This window comes from Halichoeres trimaculatus, unplaced genomic scaffold (genome assembly GCF_033239565.1).
Source record: "Halichoeres trimaculatus isolate MK-OKI-2021-1 unplaced genomic scaffold, fHalTri1.1 fHalTri1_scaffold_5, whole genome shotgun sequence".
Taxonomy (NCBI): Eukaryota; Metazoa; Chordata; class Actinopteri; order Labriformes; family Labridae; genus Halichoeres; species Halichoeres trimaculatus.
Genome location: NW_027437183.1, coordinates 5,793,392 through 5,812,638, shown reverse-complemented (window position 1 = coordinate 5,812,638; position 19,247 = coordinate 5,793,392). Strand labels below are relative to the sequence as shown.

General features: G+C 36.4%; 1 protein-coding gene across 1 annotated transcript; it reads left to right on the top strand.

Annotated features, from left to right (window-relative positions):
- Positions 1-12,882: 12,882 nt before the first annotated feature.
- LOC141790039 (uncharacterized) lies at positions 12,883-15,576 on the top strand. The gene is made up of 3 exons (XM_074669671.1): positions 12,883-12,934; positions 13,031-13,173; positions 15,073-15,576. The coding sequence occupies exons 1-3, from the start codon at positions 12,883-12,885 to the stop codon at positions 15,574-15,576; spliced, it is 699 nt and encodes a 232-aa protein (XP_074525772.1).
- Positions 15,577-19,247: the final 3,671 nt, after the last annotated feature.

The following is a 19,247-nucleotide window of genomic DNA, read 5'->3' as shown; positions in this document are numbered from 1 at the left end:
TTCCAAACTTTTGTTGGTGTGTAGAGGGAAACAAATGAGGACCTAGAACACGACCCTGGGACACGCCAGAAGACCAGTTTATGCATCCAAACACAGCCATCCAAAAGAAAGAAAATTTTTTTTTGCAGGTTGCCATCCAGTACAATCAGAAATTAACCTGCAGTGCCATGCCAGAGCATTCAGCAATTTAAGTGAGAAAAGAGTGGTTCGATTACCTTTTTCTTATGGAATTTACCAATGCAATATGTATGCAAATCAGCTATGATTTACTGAAGGTTAATCTGATTCCCTCATCTGACCTTAAAAAGAAAATTAGCATCAGGACTGATTGTTTCCAATGATATGTGTAATCTAAAGTCCCTGGAACTGGTGCCACAAGGTAGGCATCGGAAAAAGTGTGTTACAGTGATTCTTAAGCCCTGAGATGAAAATAAAGCGAAGCCTAAAGAGTTAACCTTATCCAAACTTTTGTTGGAGCTTAAAGTTAGATCCTTGAATTGGTCCAAGCAAGTGTCAAGTATTGCCATGTAGTTTTACAATTCTAGAATGTACCTTTAAATGTATGACTCTTCTCAGAGAAAGCACATAAGGGGAAACAAATGAGGACCCAGAACGTGACTCTGGGGCACGCCAGAAGACCAGTTTATGCATCCAAAAAGCAGCAATCAAACAGGGAGAAGAAAAATTGTTGCTGGTTGCTATCCAGCTCTACCAGAAATTAACTAGCCACACCATGCTAGAGCATTCAGCAATTCAAGTGAAAAAAGAGTGGTTTGATGACCCTTTTTTAAGGAATTTACCAATGCAATGTGTATGCAAATCAGATTCAACTCACTAAAACTGAATCTGATTCCTTCATCTGACCTTAAAAAAGCATATTAGCATCAGGACTGATTGTTTCCAATGATATGTGTAATCTTAAGTGCCTGGAACTGGTGCCACGAGGTAGGCATCAGAAAAAGTGAGTTACACTGAGTCTTAATCCCTGAGGTGAACGCAAAGCGAAGCCTGAAGAGTTAACCTTATCCAAACTTTTGTTGGAGCCTAAAGTAAGATCCTTCAAATGGTCTCAGTAAGTGTCAAGTGTTTTTGTGTAATTATACAAATCTAAGATTTACCTTTAAACGTGTAATTCTTCTCAGAGAAAGTTCATAAGGGGAAATAAAAGAGGACCCAGAACGTGACCCTAGGGCAAGCCAGAAGACCAGTTTATGCATTCAAAAAGCAGCAATCAAACAGGGAGAAGAAAAATTGTTGCTGGTTGCCATCCAGCTCTACCAGAAATTAACTAGCCACACCATGCCAGAGCATTCAGCAATTCAAGTGAAAAAAGAGCGGTTCGATTACCTTTTTCTTATGGAATTTACCAGTGCAATATGTATGCAAATCAGATTCAACTCACTAAAAGTGAATCTGATTCCTTCATCTGACCTTAAAAAAGCAAATTAGCATCAGGACTGATTGTTTCCAATGATATGTGTAATCTTAAGAGCCTGGAACTGGTGCCACGAGATAGGCATCAGAAAAAGTGAGTTACACTGAGTCTTAATCCCTGAGGTGAACGCAAAGCAAAGCCTGAAGAGTTAACCTTATCCAAACTTTTGTTGGAGCTTAAAGTTAGATCCTTCAAATGGTCTCAGTAAGTGTCAAGAATTTTTGTGTAGTAATACAAATCTAGGATTTACCTTTAAATGTCTGACTCTTCTCAGAGAAAGCATGTGAGAAAAAAATCAATGGAGGACCCAAAACATGACCATGAGGCACTCCAGAAGACAAGTTTATGCATCCAAACACAGCCATCCAGGAGGAAGAAGAACATTTTTTACAGGTTGCCATCCAGTACAATCAGAAATTAACTGGCAGTGCCATGCCGGAGCATTCAGCAATGTAAATTTGATGACCTTTTTATGAAATTTACCAATGCAATCTGTTTCAAATGTTGTTGAATATCTTATCAGGGTTTCTGTCAAGCTGTGAGAGTGACTCAAAGTGAATCTGACTCCTTCATCTGACCTTGAAAAGCAAACTAGCATCAGGACTGATTGTTTCCGATGTTAGGTGTAATCTTAAGTGCTCGGGACTGGTGCCACAAGGTGGGCGTTGGACAAAGTGAGTTACATAGTGAGACTATGTTAAATCATGGAAGGTGTAATGGCCACACTGAGTGAAGAGGAAGCGAGTTACAACATTTGTCCACTTGCGTTTTTTCACAGAAGCAGAAAATAACAGCAGCACCTGTATAAGGTCCTCTTTCGTGTGACTTTACCGTACCGTGTTGTGGTCTGTGGTTGCTTCACATCCGTTTTCTTAAGTTTTTTTCAACCTTGGTTTGACTCAGCTCATCCCTCATGCTGTTTTCCTAACCCTGGCCTTAACCCTTATTTTCTAGATTGGTCACCCATTACCCACTAATCAACATAGTACAGCATGTGAAATGTGAGTTTTGGTCAGAGGAGGGTGTGTGACACAGCCAGCCAGCCTGTTATGTCAGCGCTCAATGAGGGGGAGGAAAGGGGAATAGAATAGAAAGGAATCAAATGTTCTTTATTTATCCCTGAAGAGAAATTAAGATTAGCAATACAAGAAAGTGTATTGTGCAAAAAAAAATCAAGAATATATAGATAGAATACTAAAATTAGTGTCAACTGGAAAAACAAACAATCAAACAAAAAGGTCCATTGGAGATGACAGTGTACCCTCAATCAGTCATGTCTGTGAATAGCATTATGCTAATCTGCCCAGTGGTGCTGGGTTAGCACTACTAGCTCATCCATCTTACTGGAGTTCAATCTTACATTCCTCATAAGGATGGATGGAAGGACAGGTTGATGTCATCTCTTCTTAGCCCAACAAAGTACCAGCACATCATACTTGCCTCCTTCTCCTCAGTTCCCAGGGAACATTGGGTCTAGCACCAGTTAGCATTGACATGCTACAGGCTGCTAACAGCTGTAATTAAGGTTACAAGTAGAATCTCTGGACACAGACAGGAACATAAAAAGCAGCCAGGTCCTCAAATGAGCCATAAAAAGTACAGGTACCAAATATGAAGAGAACTACATAGACAAGAGGAGAAGAAAAGAATAACAAAGGGAAGAGCTGCTGCAATAAGCTAACACTTGAGGGGCGCTTAGCAGCAGCCTGCAGAGCCAGTGCAGGCTGCTATTTTTCACTTTTTCCAATCTTAAGGACGGATGTGCTTTACAGGAAACACAATTTATGCTTGAAAAGGTCAGATCAGCAAAGAGATTAGATTTACTGATTGTCTTACCAGGGGCACGAGAATCAGCATAAAGAGATATGTCCTTCTGGGCTCTTAAATGGAAGCAGTTCTTAAATATGAAAAAATCTTTATGTGATTTCACTCTCAAGTTTGTTGGTTCCATATTTTGTATGGACAAAAAGTCTGGTTTTTTTTTGTTTTTTTTTTTAAATAATTTCACAAGATTTAAAAAATATATATACAGTATATGCATTAATTCCCACTGACCATCCCATAAAAAGGTGTTATCATGCTTTTTTTTTCTATACAAACAAATATTTAATTAAAATGAAAGATAACGCGTCACAGTTGTTGCTGATTTCTATGCCCCACCCTGGCTTGCAAGGCAAAAATGTCTCTTGCCCTGGAAATAAAAGCTTGGATGTCATTGCTTAACCTGTGAAAAGTTTCATATTGTGAGACCTTTGGCTGCTCTGAACAGTTTGTTCACAAAGTCACGTGAGAACTAATCATGAGGGGCATGAAGTTTGCTGAAATTGTGACATCACTAATCAGTGAGTCTTCTTAAGAGGAAGTGATTAACACTTACCTGTTCTTTGTCGCTAAATAAAGTAGTCTGAAATCTGCTTAATTTGATGATGATGATGACTTCAAGGTGACAACAGTGAAGGAGGATTCTAGAGAGCTGCTTGAAGCGACAGTAGCTGAAATGAAGCCAACCTGAAGTAAGTAAAGACATTTTTCAAACCTGCTATAAGGACAATGTAGAGCCCAAAAATGAGCACAGCATCCCCTCTGTAAACATCTCCTGTATCCTCTTAGTGATGACCCTCATACTGCTCTGACCCTGGAGTTCCCTGGGTTCATATTTAGAAACACACTGCACACAGTGAAAGGGTGTTTCATTAAAACTGCTGATATTTTATCATCCTTCGGGACTGTATGTGTCACTTTTTGTTGTCTCATTTGTCAACTCTGTCTGCAAGATAAAAATCTTCAAGTATTGAAGTCATACCTCTGCTCTTTCATCATGGAACTTGTCATTCTTTGCAGCGTGTGTAAGTGTGGGTGGGTAAAGATGACCAAGCATAAGTTAGTATATATAGGCCGGTTAAAGCCATGAGAAGTACTTTGCAATATTACACCCTGCTGTGTTTACGTGGGTTTTTCAGGAGCCACTTTTTACTTTGACAATGGATTTAAAGCCTAGTGGACTTTTGAGACTCTTTGGTAAGTACTTTTTTTTTTTTTATCTTATACTAAAAATATCCAACAAGGAAAGTTTTTTTTCTTTCACCAGTGTCAGCTATTTGGGTCACATTTTTGATGAGTAGAACCATCCTTATGACAGATTTATCTCATGTGTAGAGAAACTAAATTGTCGCACTTTTCAAGCAAGCTAAAAGATTTCTGTTTTTAACAGAAAAAGAGGGAGATACATGATGAATCAGTACTTCAGAATCTACTTTTTGTAATTCTACCTCTGTTTTATGCTCATGCTTGTACCCTTAAAATATGAGCTAAAGCCGCCTTCTTTAATTTTTCTGAAGCTATTTCACACTGTTACACTTTAACTAACTTGCATCCGCACCATGTCTTCCCAGTCCTGGTCTCTCTCCTCCTGGAGGTCCAGCTGAGGCCTGTGCGTCATGCTCCACTGCCCTTCAGCTGTAAGGATGCTGTGGAAAGCACAAAGAAAATATCAGAAGTCTTGGATAATCAAGCAAAAGAGCTCCTGGATCTCTATGTAAGTACAAACCAGTGATTCTGAAATGCTGTCATTTTTCCAGGAAGATTTTTATTTTTATTTTCTGTGCTCAGCAAATGTGCTTTTTTCTTTGTAACAGTTTCTGTCACTTCTGCAAAACATTTGTGTTTATCTAATGTCCCAAAACCAACCAATCAAAAACTTACAGAGCAGCTGAGCTACGTTTAGCGACATATCTGGATTAATTTGTATATTTATTTTACATAGTTTGAATATGACCTCCAAGGATTGTTCAAGGATTGCCAGGGGCGACAGATGAACATGAGCCTTAAGGCTAAATCTGGCATATTTACAATACAGTAATGCTGCAGGGAAATACTCATTATAATTAAAATGAAAAATTAATTTACGCTGTCCCTTTAAATAAGTAAAAATAAATGAATTTAATCTCAGAAACACAGGATGATCTGATCCTTTGGATGTACAGTCAATCCCTGTTGAGCAAGCAAATGTTAACATAGTGTTTAGTGACTCCTAAAAAAAGCTGCTTTAAAATCTAAAATACAAAAATAAATGTGAGTTTATCTTCAAAAAGTAGCTCAACAAACTGATGTTTTGATTAAAACATTAAATATGATATTGTGCGCTGTGACTGCACCGTTCTTTTTCTCTACCCCCTGCAAGTTTATTTATGTATCTTTTAAAGGTATATTCAACCAGGAAAGGCTCTCTAAAAGCTAAAGAAATATTTAATAAGTGTGTGTTTGCAAGGTTTGTCTTTGCCATTGTAACTTAAATGCTGCAAAGCTCTGGACTCATGGTGAAGAGATAAGAAAAGATAAGACTCCTTATCTTGTCTTGAGGTTAGGTTTCTGCTAATAACACTGTTAATGTTTTTGGAAAGTGTCTTGAGATAACACATCCTGGATCAGTCACAGAAAGCAAGTAACAGGCTTGAGTTGCTTTTGTATAATTGTTCCTGTTTTATTTTGAAGTTCTTGCTTCCTGTCTTTCGTGCTGTGCTTAACTTCCTGTAATTTTGTGTTTTCCTCCCCTTTGATTAGTTTCGCCTGTGTCTCGTTTGTTTCACCTGCTGCTCGTTACTGAACTTTCTTGCGCTCCCTCAAATTGTAGCATAAACCTCAGTGAGCATGCAGTTATATCAAAAACTTAATCCTATATACTTTAACCAAAAATGAATGACGTCTTGTGTTCTGTGACAGCGTTAAGAGGCTGAGAATTTAATCTGAAGGTTTATTCATGACTGTGTCACTGCTGATAACAGCAGATACATTTCATGAGAAATGCAATGACAAAAACAGAGAAAAGAACACAGGTGCATCTCAACAAATCAGGATGACCGTACGTGCATAAATGAGCGTACTACTCAGATGTTAGACATTCCTGTTATTTAAATCTTTTGTTCTTTTATTTTTAACCTATCTTGGGTAATATTGCAGTATTCTGTCATGCTTGATTTCACATTTTCAGAAATAGTTTAAGGAATTAAAAGTCTTTGAGAGTCAAAACTTCAGCACACACTTGTCACATAAAGATCTTTATTCTCAGATCATCAGGTTTTGTATTTTGGCCTTTATCAGGCTTATAGAATAACACAATAAACATGAAGAAAAATGGGCCCCAACCAAATATTGAGTGTGAATGTGAGAGCAAGTTAAACATTTCTGCATTGAAATCTGATTTTTTTTAATTTGATTAATCTTCGGAGATGGTGGATATCTGAGTTTCAAGAGCCTCAGGCCATAGATGTCTATAATAAATTAATAAAAATAATAATAATAAAAAAAACTGTAGATAAAAAAATAGAAATGATAAAACATGCAAAATATTCAAGATATTTGAAATTTTTGAGATGCACCTGGATTTCCATAAAACCTTTCTTAGCTTTTGAAAAATAAGAAATAACACCTAAACTGTAAAATCTGATTTACAAGCCTTGTCCTAAATAAGTAACAAGGAAAAAAAAAAAAAAAAAGACATATATGTTGGGTGTGTTGTGCTTCATGCCACTCCAAATATATATATATATATTTATTACATTTACATTTACATTATATATTAAGATTGAATAAATTGTGTTTGATGTATTCTTGAATCAAAAAGAAGGAACTACTCTTCCAAACAAAGTGATCCCAAGTGTACAGCTAGCATTTGAAGCTAACATGTTGTTTGTTACTCCAAACAGTTGACAGATGTTTTCCTGTTTCTGTCTCAGACTGAAACTTTTGAATCCCACGCTGATGAAACTCCCGAGGACGTCCCTGACTCCAACGTCACCGGTGAAAACTTTTCTGAGAGGCTTCTGGACATCTACGCCAAGGATGAGCTTTTTTCTCGGCACCTTTCAAAGGTGAACAGGTATCTGGACGATATTATTGCTAATCTAGTACCTAAAGAGAAGATAAAGAAGAACTTAGCGCAGGTCCAAGGTTCGATCTCCAACCTTTTAACCAGGGTAAAGCAGATAGTCTCAGAGCTCTACCCGGACTCCAGTTTCCCACCAGAACCAGAACCTTTGAACTTCACCCATCATGGCTATGCACAGAAGAGGTACTGCTGGTTTGTCATAGACAGAGTCCAGTCCTGGGGGGCGCAGGTGGCTCAGGTACTTGAAGAAGGAAAGGAAGAGTGTAAGAACTGGTCAGTAGAGATTTTGTGATAATGCTGTCTGATTACCTAACTGATCTCATACTTCCTGCTAAGCTAAAAATGCCGCACTGGAAAAAACTGAAATTTCATCAAGTGATTTTTTTTTTTTTTTTTTAAGTAGAAAATTTTATTTTAGACTTAGTTAAAACCACCAGTCCAGAAAAATGTCTTATTTCAAGTTATTTCTTTTACTTGTTACAAGCAATTCAGACCTCACCTTTGTCTTTAAATAACTCAAAACAAGACATTTTTCTGGATTGACCAGTTAGATGTGGCTCAAATTAAGTACGAAAAGACAGTTTTTTCTTAAAATAAGACAAAAACACTTGATGAAATTTAAGTTTTTGCAATGCAATCTACATTGGACAGTGGGAGTCAGACAATTTGCAAATTAAAAATGCTCTGCAAAAAGAAAAAAAACCATACTGTTGGAAAAAAAAAAAAAAAAAAAAAAAGGCAAATTACATCACTGAAAACAGCCACAACGAAAGCCAAGAGAGCTCATCTTTAGTGGTTTTCTAGTGGGTGGTTAACCTGACAAACACAGAAAAGTTGTAAAAGAAAGTAAAACATTGTTTTCTTTAAACTTTAGCTAAGATAAATATAGCTTTAATGCTAACGTTATGGCATGGCTTATTCTTAAAGCCAAAGCCATGACATATTACTGTTAAATATTAAGAAATATGAGCACCATAAAGAATATCACAAGGTGGGACCCTTACACATTGTTTACATTCCTGTTGTAGTTTATGAAAATCATCTGACACCAACAGGCCACCATTCTGATCAACTAGCAATGATCACGCTATCAACAGGATGCAACCTGATAATGATTTATGATTTTATGAACTCCTCACCAGGGGTGATTTTGAGGAAGAGTTCCTGTTCAGTTCCTATGAATGAGAGGAAAGAAAGAAAAAGAAAAAAAAGAGGAAGGAGGGGGGTCAGGGTGAAGGACAGGAGGAGGGAAATAAGTCTGAATTTCAGAGAGCTGGAAAAGGTGCGGCTGAGGTGTGGTCCTGTTTCTGAGCTCAGCTGAAAAGTCAGAGTCAGGAGGAGAGTTCTGGAAACAGCTGCCTTTGTCTGATGTGAACATGGGATTGAAAGAAGGAGTATGTTTTTATATTTATAATCTATTTATAGATATTTATTCAACAGGCCATGAAGTCATGTGAGTAAAACATTGAGGCAACAGACTGTTTCTAATAAGTTTAATTCATGTTTTATGTTGTATTTAATATTTGTTCAGTATTTTGTATTTTATAATAATTTATGTGCTATTGTATTTTGTAACATTTCATCTGTGTTTTGCTGACAGAGCTAACACTGAAAACAGCACTTTATATGAATGATGCTAGCGGTGTGTGGACTGCATAAAAAGTGAAAATGTTGAACAAAAAATAGGTCACCAGCTGTTTCTGTTTTTTTTTAAAAAATATTTATTTTAAGTTTGTTTTTGTGTCTTTTACATCAAATTTTGTAATAAATACCACTTTTTACCCTGGCTCTGTCTGGTCTGTAGAATATTTTACTCCTTTCTGTACTGACATTCAACACTGCAGAGAAATGAACGTATTTCACATATAAACAAATAAGCAAAAGAATAGAATGTGTTGCACCCAAACTTAGCTCAAAAAGTAAGGAAAATTTGGTTTGTTTTAACAATGCCTTTCTGCAATAAATCGTATACTGTTTATTGTTTTAAAGGATCCCAATTAGCTGCTGCCAAGATGACAAGCTAATCTTCTTGGTGTCCACACAGGAAGACATAAACAAAAGACAGGCCATAACAACACATGAAACACATGACAATCACACTTCACACAACTGAAAATGCAGATCTAAAAGCTTAAAACATTATAAACATCATTAAAACATAAACATTGTCAGAAAATTGTGAGATTGGTTATTATATTCTCAAGTTGCATCCATCATATTAACATACACTCCCTTACTGACAGTGTTGGCTCTTAACCTTTCTATTTCCCCTTTGAATGGAGCCACATTTGTAAGGAATATAAATTCATAGGATAAGCAGCAGAGAAGAGTATGTGGATTGTGCCCATGAAAAGTTTTACCAAATCTTCTCAGCCCATGTCAAACATTTTTTTATGACATAACTTTTGTGGTTTGTATTTCACCTATCGAACAGGTGCAGCTCAATATAAAAAGCAAGCAATAAACAGTGAAATACTAAAACCTAAACAAGGGCTAAAACCTCAAAAAGTTCAGCAAATACATTATAATCAGGAAAGACTTTTACACCAGAAAGAGTTATGAATAGATTTAATGAAAAAATGCAAAGAAAAGTTTGGCAGTTAGACCCCTTCAAGTGTTAAGCAAAATAATCCATGTAGGGGGTCCAATGGCATTATGAATTATGAATATCCCCTGAAAGAATGAAAGAATACTTACCTGAAGAGAGTCTGATTATTCTAGATAAATGCAAAGAGAAGACATAGAAATAATGTTAAGTCGATACAAGTAATAGGGGTAACCACCAGTGGAGACAGAAAGGAAATATGACGATAAGAACTCATCTTGCTACAAATAGATAAAAACCCAGCAGTAGGAGTAGAGAACCCAGGCAGCACAAGAACCCCACAACATAGACTGGGACCACAAGGACTAGAGGTGAAAGCAGAAATGATGGGAGAAATATGGAGATAAATACATAAAAGAAGATTAAAGTTATGATAATCATGGTAAGGCCAAAAGTTTAAATAGCTATGATAATGTTAGGACTAGTAGAATTATTGAAGTAAACTAGCAAAAATGATAAAGATAGATTGAGACACAACAATAAGATAAAGGTAAATAAAACAGTTCAAATAAATAGATTACATGATAAAAAGTAGAAATAGGGTAAAAGGCAGAGAAGGCAATAAAAAGATGATACATGTTGGTAAAAGTGTGTTTTAAGCATAGACTTTGAAAAAAAAAAAAAAAAACTTGGCCTGAAGTGAGGTCGCCGTAAACATAGTTCCCCCTGTTGGCTGGCTGCAGTATGGGTCGAAAACTCTGTCTCCCCCATTTATTCTAGTGGGGATGTGAACAAACTTTTAAAAATAAATACACCTGCTAGAAATGTTTCTCACATGTGTTTGCTGAGGTGATATGAAGATATTATTTGGCTGTGCTGTGTCCGCCCTGTTGGTTGTGGCTGCCTGTTGCAGCAGCTCTGTTTTCTTTGTCAATTTCTTGTAGTTTTTCTCATCATCTTTGCATTTGGAGTGGGTCATTACTTTGTACGGTTAATTTGTGGTCTTGGACACCAAACTGGTTTTGTCTTCAGCAATATTTTTACTATTTTTTCTCCTGTGTTTGTCTGGAGATCCTACATGTAACCATGGCTGCATTGTTTACATGTGAAATTAGCTGTTAGCAGCCTGTAGCATGTCAATGCTAACTGGTGCAAGGCCAGATGTTTCCCTATAAGGTGAGGAGAAGGAGGTTTGGACGACGTGCTGGTTCTCAGGTGTGAGCTAAGAAGTGATGACATCGACCTGTCCTTCCATCCATCGTTATCGGGAACGTAAGAGCCGTCTCCAATAACACGGACAAGCTAGCCATGCTAACCCAGCACCAGAGGGAATACCAGAAGGCAGAGAAGCATCGTGTTATTCACAGACATGGCTAACAGAGCTAACACCAGACACCAACCCCACATTGGAAGAGCTTCACCTGCGGTGAGCAGACAGGATCCAGGAGACAGAGACTGAACAGACTGTTGAAGAAGCTCAGTCCTGAACCCTGTGGAGGTGGAGGCTGGCTGACTGGACAATGATGGACAAGCTGTCATCATCTATTTTCTTATGGACTTTTTTGCACTTTCTATACACTTTCTTACTTTTGTTTTCTTGTTTGCTGCTGTGACTCCTCCTGAATTTCCCCTCGGGGATAAAGAAAGTATTTTCTTTTCTATTCCATTCTATATGTAAAAAACAGGGTTTTGGGTCATCTGTTACGTTAATTAAAAGCTGCTGTTCTTGTGTAGCTTTTCAGGTATTGTAAGATATGTCAGGAAGGAGAGCGAAGAAGGGATTAGCCTTTCAAAAGTTAAATTTTTTTTTTCACCTGAAGCCTCCTTTCTAAGGGGCAATTAAAAAGATAAAACTGACTTATTCATCTTGTTTCCCCAAAAATTTTCAAACTGGTGTAACATTCTCCATTACTGAGGTAGAGATCCCTTTGACTTCTCAGCAAATTATTTAATGTAACTACAAATAAATGCATCACCTCATCGCTTTGCATCCTGCTAAAAGTTGTCTTGTACAAAGCAAAATAATGTTAAAACAACCTGTTTTCTGTTATTTGTGTCACCAGCAAATGTAGGCTTTTAATGGGAGCCCCGTCTTTGCCCCAGTGGGTGATGGTGCTCATGGGAAATGAAGTCCTCATCCCAGAATCAACAGAACATGAGATTGTCTCACAGTCTTTAAAATCAGTGTGATTAGTGGAGTTAAAATGGTAAATGAAAGCTATTCATTTGTTTCTGTGAGTGTCTTTATTTGAATTTAAAGGAGCAGTTTGTATTTTTTTAAACCCTGTCCTAGTTATCATCATGTCGCTCTCACCATGAACTGTCAAATGATTTTCATTTAAGAAAAACTTTTCCCCAACTTCTCAGTCAGTGATTGCACCACTAACTATGACTTTTCACTCATATTTAATCAGTCATAATGAAGAAATCAAACCAGTTCTGTCAAGCTTTAAAATGTTGCTGGAAGGTCAATCTGCTCTGAACTAGTCTGAACTCAAAGGATATTGTTGAGTTGTGGTTAACGTCACACTTACGTACAGGAAGTTTGTTTGTGAAGTGGGTCTGAGAGAAATGAATCAACTGAACTGTAATATGTCATCACAAAGGAGTACGATAACAGGTGACGCATATCAAAGACTGTCACAAAGAGGATTTAAAGTTGAATGACGCAGAGAGGTGTTTTTCTTGGTGGTGAGATTCAAGAAAACATACATGAAATAAAATCATTAACAAATACACTTAGGTTTGAATTTGTTTGTTTTTCTCTTTGAATGTTTTTTTTCTGTTTGTGGTAAATCTTTATGACAGTTATCAATCTTCATCAGTAATAGTATTCAGCGTTTTTGACAGAGCTGACCTGTGAGTTGAACCCAGTCTTTATCTGTCCAAAAACCCAACTTTTTCCATCAAAGGAAGTCAGAGATAAGAGCAGTTTATCTTTTTTTCTTTCGCATGCATCCTGTGTGAGCTGATATAAGAATGATCCCGCGTGATTGTGCTGCATTACCTGAGAAAACGATGCCCATCATTTTTACACACTTGAGCAGAGTCATGAAGAGCTCCGATGCTGGTACAGTAAACCTTCACTTTTCTTCGATGATTCGAAACTAAATCAAACCTCAACAATTCTACAAACTTCTTGTGATTGTGCATGTTTTGTTTGCAGGTGTTTTGAGAGTTGCGTGCATCTGGATGCTGATTCTGATGCATGGCTTGCATGCACCTGTGAATGCTGCAAAGACATCATGCAGGCTGAGGGAGATGACAGCGCTCACTAAGAGTCTGGTGCAAGAGAGCATGATACGATTTGTAAGTGACATAAAAAATATATATTTTTCCTAAAACTTTAGGGTATTTCACAGCTGTTGCTTGGACTTAAACCTCAAATTTTAGCATTTTCATTCAAGGTTGTCAAATGATGAAGATAAAGATTTTAAGAGCTGCACTGTGAAGGGATTTTAAACCTAAAATTACTATGCCTTTAAAAGTGCAAATGCATCAGTTTTGCGTTATACTTCTGCTAGTGAAGAAGTTTTTAGAGAAGTGTGCATTCAAATTGTATATGCACAAGTAAGCAAATGCAGTCCGGCTCGTTTTAGTATTCAAGATACTGCTTGATATTGATCCCTGGTGAAATTACAGTAACACAAAAATAAATCGTCAGATAAGCAAATATCGTTAAAATTTGAGAAGACTAATAAAAAAGAATAAGCAATGTATGCAAGTGGTAAACAGTGTTTCAAAATAAAAGAACTAAACAGGAGAGTTTACGATTATCTTTACTGTAGGTGGCATGATTAAGCGACCTGGTGTGATGTGACGAGGAAACGTTGAGAACATGAGATGAGTACAATTAAAGTCTATATTTATACATGTGGAATAAAATTAAAAAAATCACTTAATTGAATCAAAATAGGATATGATTTATTTCTGAAGTACTAAAACTTTTGAGATGAAATGTAATCAACGTTTTTTAATGTATTTGGTTAATTTTAAACAAATCTGATCTTTATCTGTCAAATGAAGGAAAGATTGTGTTTGTAAAAAGGCATCGCTTCAAAGGACGTAGCACTGAGGTTTTTAAGATTAAGCCCTCAACAAATTTATCAGACCACCTCCCATTTTTTTTAATGTTTCTGTAATGGTTAATCCACCAGTGCACAAGCTCTTTACTCACAATGATAATGGTAAAGCTGGAGTTGAATTATTGTTGTATTTAAATGTACTGTTTTTAAAAAAAAAAAAAAAAAAAAACTAAAAAAAAACTAAAATAAAATAAATAAAACAATAAAAAGAGAGAAAAAAAACAGGGATGTAAAAGCACAATTATATTTCTGATTTCCAAATTACAGTAATTTACTTTCATTATTGAACATAGAAGCATGTTTTAGTTGTTGTACATTATTCATGATTAATCTCTGAACTCTTAATTTGCATAGATTCCCAGTGTTATGGCTAAAATTTGGGGGAAAAAAATAACAAACAAAAAAAACCCCAACAAAAAAACGGGTATAAAAAGTTTTCAGTTTTTCTTTTATTTATTATTTCAGTCAATAAACCAAGTAAGAAATTAAATACTATTTTTTATAGAAAATGAAAAATTAAATCAGCTCTTACAAAGTAAAAAATTACTTATAGGTTCATTTTATAAGTTACAATATTTATTGCAATATTGTAGAAAATTTAATCATTGTCTGAAAAGTGTAAAATATTGATTAAAGGAGCATTATGTGGAGATTAAACCAAACTTCTAGATCTTAAGTGACAAAACTGACAGTTATCAATGAATATACTTAATTTTTTCTGAGCTATAAATTGAAGCTTTGGCAGTATATTAAAAGTTTACACATACAGCTCTTTTCTGAATTTTTTTGGGGGGCTTTCATGCCTTCGATAAGATAGTAGAGAGGACAGTGGATAGAGCAGGAAGCCAGGCAAGAGTCAGGAGTGACAGGCAGGAAAGAGGCCACAGGCTGGATTTGAACCTGGACCACCTGCATGAGGGCAAACCTCATGGAGCGCGACCTTAAACAACAGGCCATTTGCGCTCCACGCAGCTCTTTTCTGTGAATTATTCATTGCACAAGAATTTGGGCTTTCAAAACATCATAATTTAATGATAATCCAACAGTGAGATTAATAAAATACTTGCGACACAGTGATGTAAAGAGTTTGCAGCTTATTCCCTGTTGGTCTTCTTTTTTCCAGGACAAAGCCAACGGGAAGCACCTTGGCACCTGGTCTCCAGGCTTCCCTATTCTCCACGTGGACAAAAACGCCTCCCTCATCGGGCCAGAGGCTCAGTGCAGCCTCCTCTTCATGGCTCATGGCCTGAATAGAGTCCTGCAGGACCAGAAGACCAACCTGAACCCTGGAGATGTCCCACTTCACCAGAAGCTGAAAGAAACCATCAACAGGGTCAACATGCTCGTAGTTTGCGTGAAGACAACCTTCGGAGGAGAGTGCACCTCAAAGCCATCACCACCAGAGATGCCAAATCACGTGTTTGAGAGGAAACAGTGGAGCCACACTCTGTTGAAGTCAGCGAAGGACTATCTGGACTGGATGGAGAGCAAGACTGAGGTCCAGACACCATTGAACGGAGAGAAAAACAAGATCAAACGTGTGGTTTCTAATGCAGCTGCTAAAAAGATGGATAAGATAAATCGTAGCCATCAGAATTACCTCGAGGGGAGCGGATACTTCTTATAGTTTCTGTAAGGCAGATTTTATTACAGCTTTTTAACAATACACAACTTTTTAAGATTTTAATTTGCTTGTATGAGATGTTGGCATGTCTCATTTTACACACTAGGAATAAATGGTGGATTGAACGCATTCTGACTATACTCTATTTTTATTGGACACTAATTACACCTAATTTTGACAGCACCCCAAGGGAAACAGCCATTCTTAACTATTTCTACAGCAGAGATTCACAGTGAGGAGCACATTTGACAAAGCAGGGTGGGATTTTTGTCTGGAAAATAAAACCTTGGCGTGTACATTTTTTGGCCACAGGGGGCGCCAGAATCAAAACAGACTGGAGGTCAGCTTTAAGTTAGTACTGTATATGGGATCAGCAACCTGAAATCACAGCACACTAAAACTTACTCAATTACAATTTTAGTTTTTTAATTTGAAAAACAAAAATTATATATATATATATATATATATATTCTTTTAAGGATTAAAGGATGACATTTAGTTTGAGATCAGCATACTAACCCCCAAGTTAGTGAGCATTATGCTGCACATACAGTTTAAGTAGGCAGGTAGTATGTCTGTATTATTTTTTATTGGACTGGATGAAAAATGGACAGGATGACAGCTCCCAGAAAATAAAGCAAAATTATTTGAAGCTCCCCCTACCAAAAAAAAAAAAAAAAAGGGGGGGGGGGGGGGGGGGGGGGTGACCTCCTCCATATTATCACATTAGACAAGGGTCAAAATAAATAATCAAATGCAGGTTAAATAAATCCTGCTTTTCTGCAGTTTCTGTCATTTTTACCTTCCCCTTTTTATTGATACCATCAGATGTTTTTTTAATAAACTGGCAGAAACTCATCTGTTCATTTTTCTTTTCTAAAGCATCTAAAACAACAAAAACCTCAAATCAATAAAATGTAAAAAGTTTGATGTAAGAGGAGTGCTGTAACCATAGTTCATTGATGTGGTACAACCAACCTGACCCCAAGCCACTTTATTTTAGCATTCTGGATTGAGATTGAAAAAATTATATAACATAGATCTGGGATAATCAAAAACTTGACGATAGTGACACCTGTGGTCAGAATCAATTGAGGTTGTCCAGTATACAGACACCATTACCCATGAGCACTATCACCCACTGTGGTAAGATGTGACTTTTACCAAGGCATGCAATTGTTTTGGAGAGCAAATCTTTACTGCTTCTTATTGTTCACAGCCACATTTCCCAGGATGTAACTGTGCTCTATCACTCTCCTGTTTAGCTCTCTTCTTCTCTAATATCCATTTCCTTTTTGATAGTCCAGCTCCAGTGTCCACCATCACTACAAAAAGAAACACTTTTAATCTAGAAAATATGGTTGCCGGTAGGTGTCAACCTATTTGCAAAAGCAGCAACACGAATGCAAAAGCCACAACACAATGGAAGTACAGTCACAGCGGGAGACAAGAGAACAGTTATCCTAACAGGCACAGAAACATTGTAAATGATTTATAACTTCATCTATGATAAGTGTATGATGAATACAGCTCTTATGCTGATGCTATGACTGATTCAAACAGATAATATAAGATGACATATTTTTCAGGTAAATAAAGAAATAGATAGAGGTTAAAAAAATAGAATTATTTGATTACTTTCACAAATTTTCTGTGTCCTTTGGAACAACTAACCTCTTTTATATATGCATCCAAGTTGTAGCTTTTGCATTTGTGCTGAGGCCTTTGCAAATTGTCTGTCACTCACCGGCCTCCGTAAGAAAAAGGACAGATCTTGCTTCTCAGCTCAACTCAACTTTGCCCACCAGCCTAGTTTACTCAAGGGGCCTTAAAGGAATTCTACACAACACCTTTATGTCAATCCCATCACCAAACTCTCAAACCGACAGGAAGTTTTTCCCCAAATTATCAAACTATTTCTCATAAGACTATCAAATTTGCTATGTTCAAATAAATTTGCTACCTTCCGCCAGCTGACATTGCTCCCATGTGACGGTAATTAATCAACATGCCAAAGAGGCAATGAAATTCAGCTCTGATACATTTCTTAATTACGACACTTTGTTTGCTCAGCCTTCATGATGATTAATTGTTTCACCGTGGTCCTGCATCCCTCGTGAGCGAAGCTGCATGGCCTGAGGTAGAAAGAGAAGCTGATAAAATCACCTTCAGAGGGAAAGCGAGAGTTAGGACTCCAATCACTGGACTCCGAGTGAATGTGTGGACAGATGGACAGAGCACAGAGACGCAGATAAGTCTGTCACAGCTCCATCACAACAATGCAGGAGAACAACACTGGAAGAAAGATTAATGTGAGACTCGCTCCGCTAAAATTACGTGATTAATATTTAATGCAAGTTCTGCAGTCTCGTGGGTCTGAATGAAATAGTGACTGGATAATGTTGAAATGCGTAAAGTTTGTGAATCTTTATCCACTGTGGAGGTCATGAATGTTTTACTCTGCAGTGGGAAAAGAATTTGCTTGTAAGCTCATGAGTTATTCCTGCTGTCCTAACAAATATCCCTTCTATCCCTCTTTTGCTAACACTGTAATATATATATTTTTTCTGTTTAACTGTATTTTATTTGTTTGAAGTGCTGAAATATATATTTGTGTATTTGTTCGTGTCTCTGGAGGGGCCACTTGACAAGCCCTGAGGGGTTTTCTTGGCCCCTCCTGCACATTTCCTAATGTTACTGTCTGTGGCTTTGTTTAGTTTTGTTTGGTTTGGTTATTTGACCAAATCATTATGTATGGTTTACTTTGATTTTTTTTCCGTTATGTGCAAAAAAAAAAAGGGAAAAAAAGATTAAAATAAATAAATAACAACAAAATGAAATAATACAACAAAACATAAAAAACACAATAAAATAAAAAACAGAAAAAAAAAAAAATATATATATATATAAAATGAAAAAATACAAAACACAAAAAAACCCAGAACACGATGCAATAAAAAACAGGAAAAACAAAATAAAATAATATAAAACAAAACATATTAAAATAAAAAAACCTAGAAAAAATAAAATAAAATAATATAAAACCAAACCAAACAAAACACGATAAAATAAAAAACAAAAAAATAAAATAAAATCAGAAAAAATAAAATAATATAAAACCAAATAAAATAAAATAAAACAAAACAAAACACAATAAAATAATAAAATAAAATAAAACAACACAAAACATAATAAAATAAAATAGAATGAAATGAAATAAAAAAAAACAAGATCAATAATATTGGCTGGTTAAAATAAAAACACCATTTATTACTTCTTTACTTGGCACTGCTTGATAATTTTCTGTAACCTTCAAACTTAATGACATTTTTTGTGGCACTTAGTACCGTATTTCGTATGTTTATCTCTTTCTTTGAATAAATAACACATTGACAAATGTTGTACCACTCCTTCCACCTGCAACACAACAAACTTTGATTAAACTTTAAGGTGCTAGTTTTGCTTGGCTGTTCCCATGTCATTCCTTATCTTCTCTACCAAGTTTCTTACTATCTGCTGCCCTTTTTTCTTTAACTTCTTCCTCTTTAAGCGTTGTCATAGCAATGTCATGTCCAGCATGTTGATTTGGCACAGTTTTGGTCTGATTCCCTTCATGACATGATCCTCTCCTTTTATCCCAGTTTAGGACTAACACTAATGAGACCACTGGTTTG

Coding starts and splice junctions, on each gene's coding strand:
- LOC141790039 (XM_074669671.1), top strand. CDS start 12,883: ATGCCCATCATTTTTACACACTTGAGCAGAGTCATGAAGAGCTCCGAT. Junction 12,935..13,030: donor CATGAAGAGCTCCGATGCTG/GTACAGTAAACC, acceptor TTTTGTTTGCAG/GTGTTTTGAGAGTTGCGTGC. Junction 13,174..15,072: donor AAGAGAGCATGATACGATTT/GTAAGTGACATA, acceptor TCTTTTTTCCAG/GACAAAGCCAACGGGAAGCA.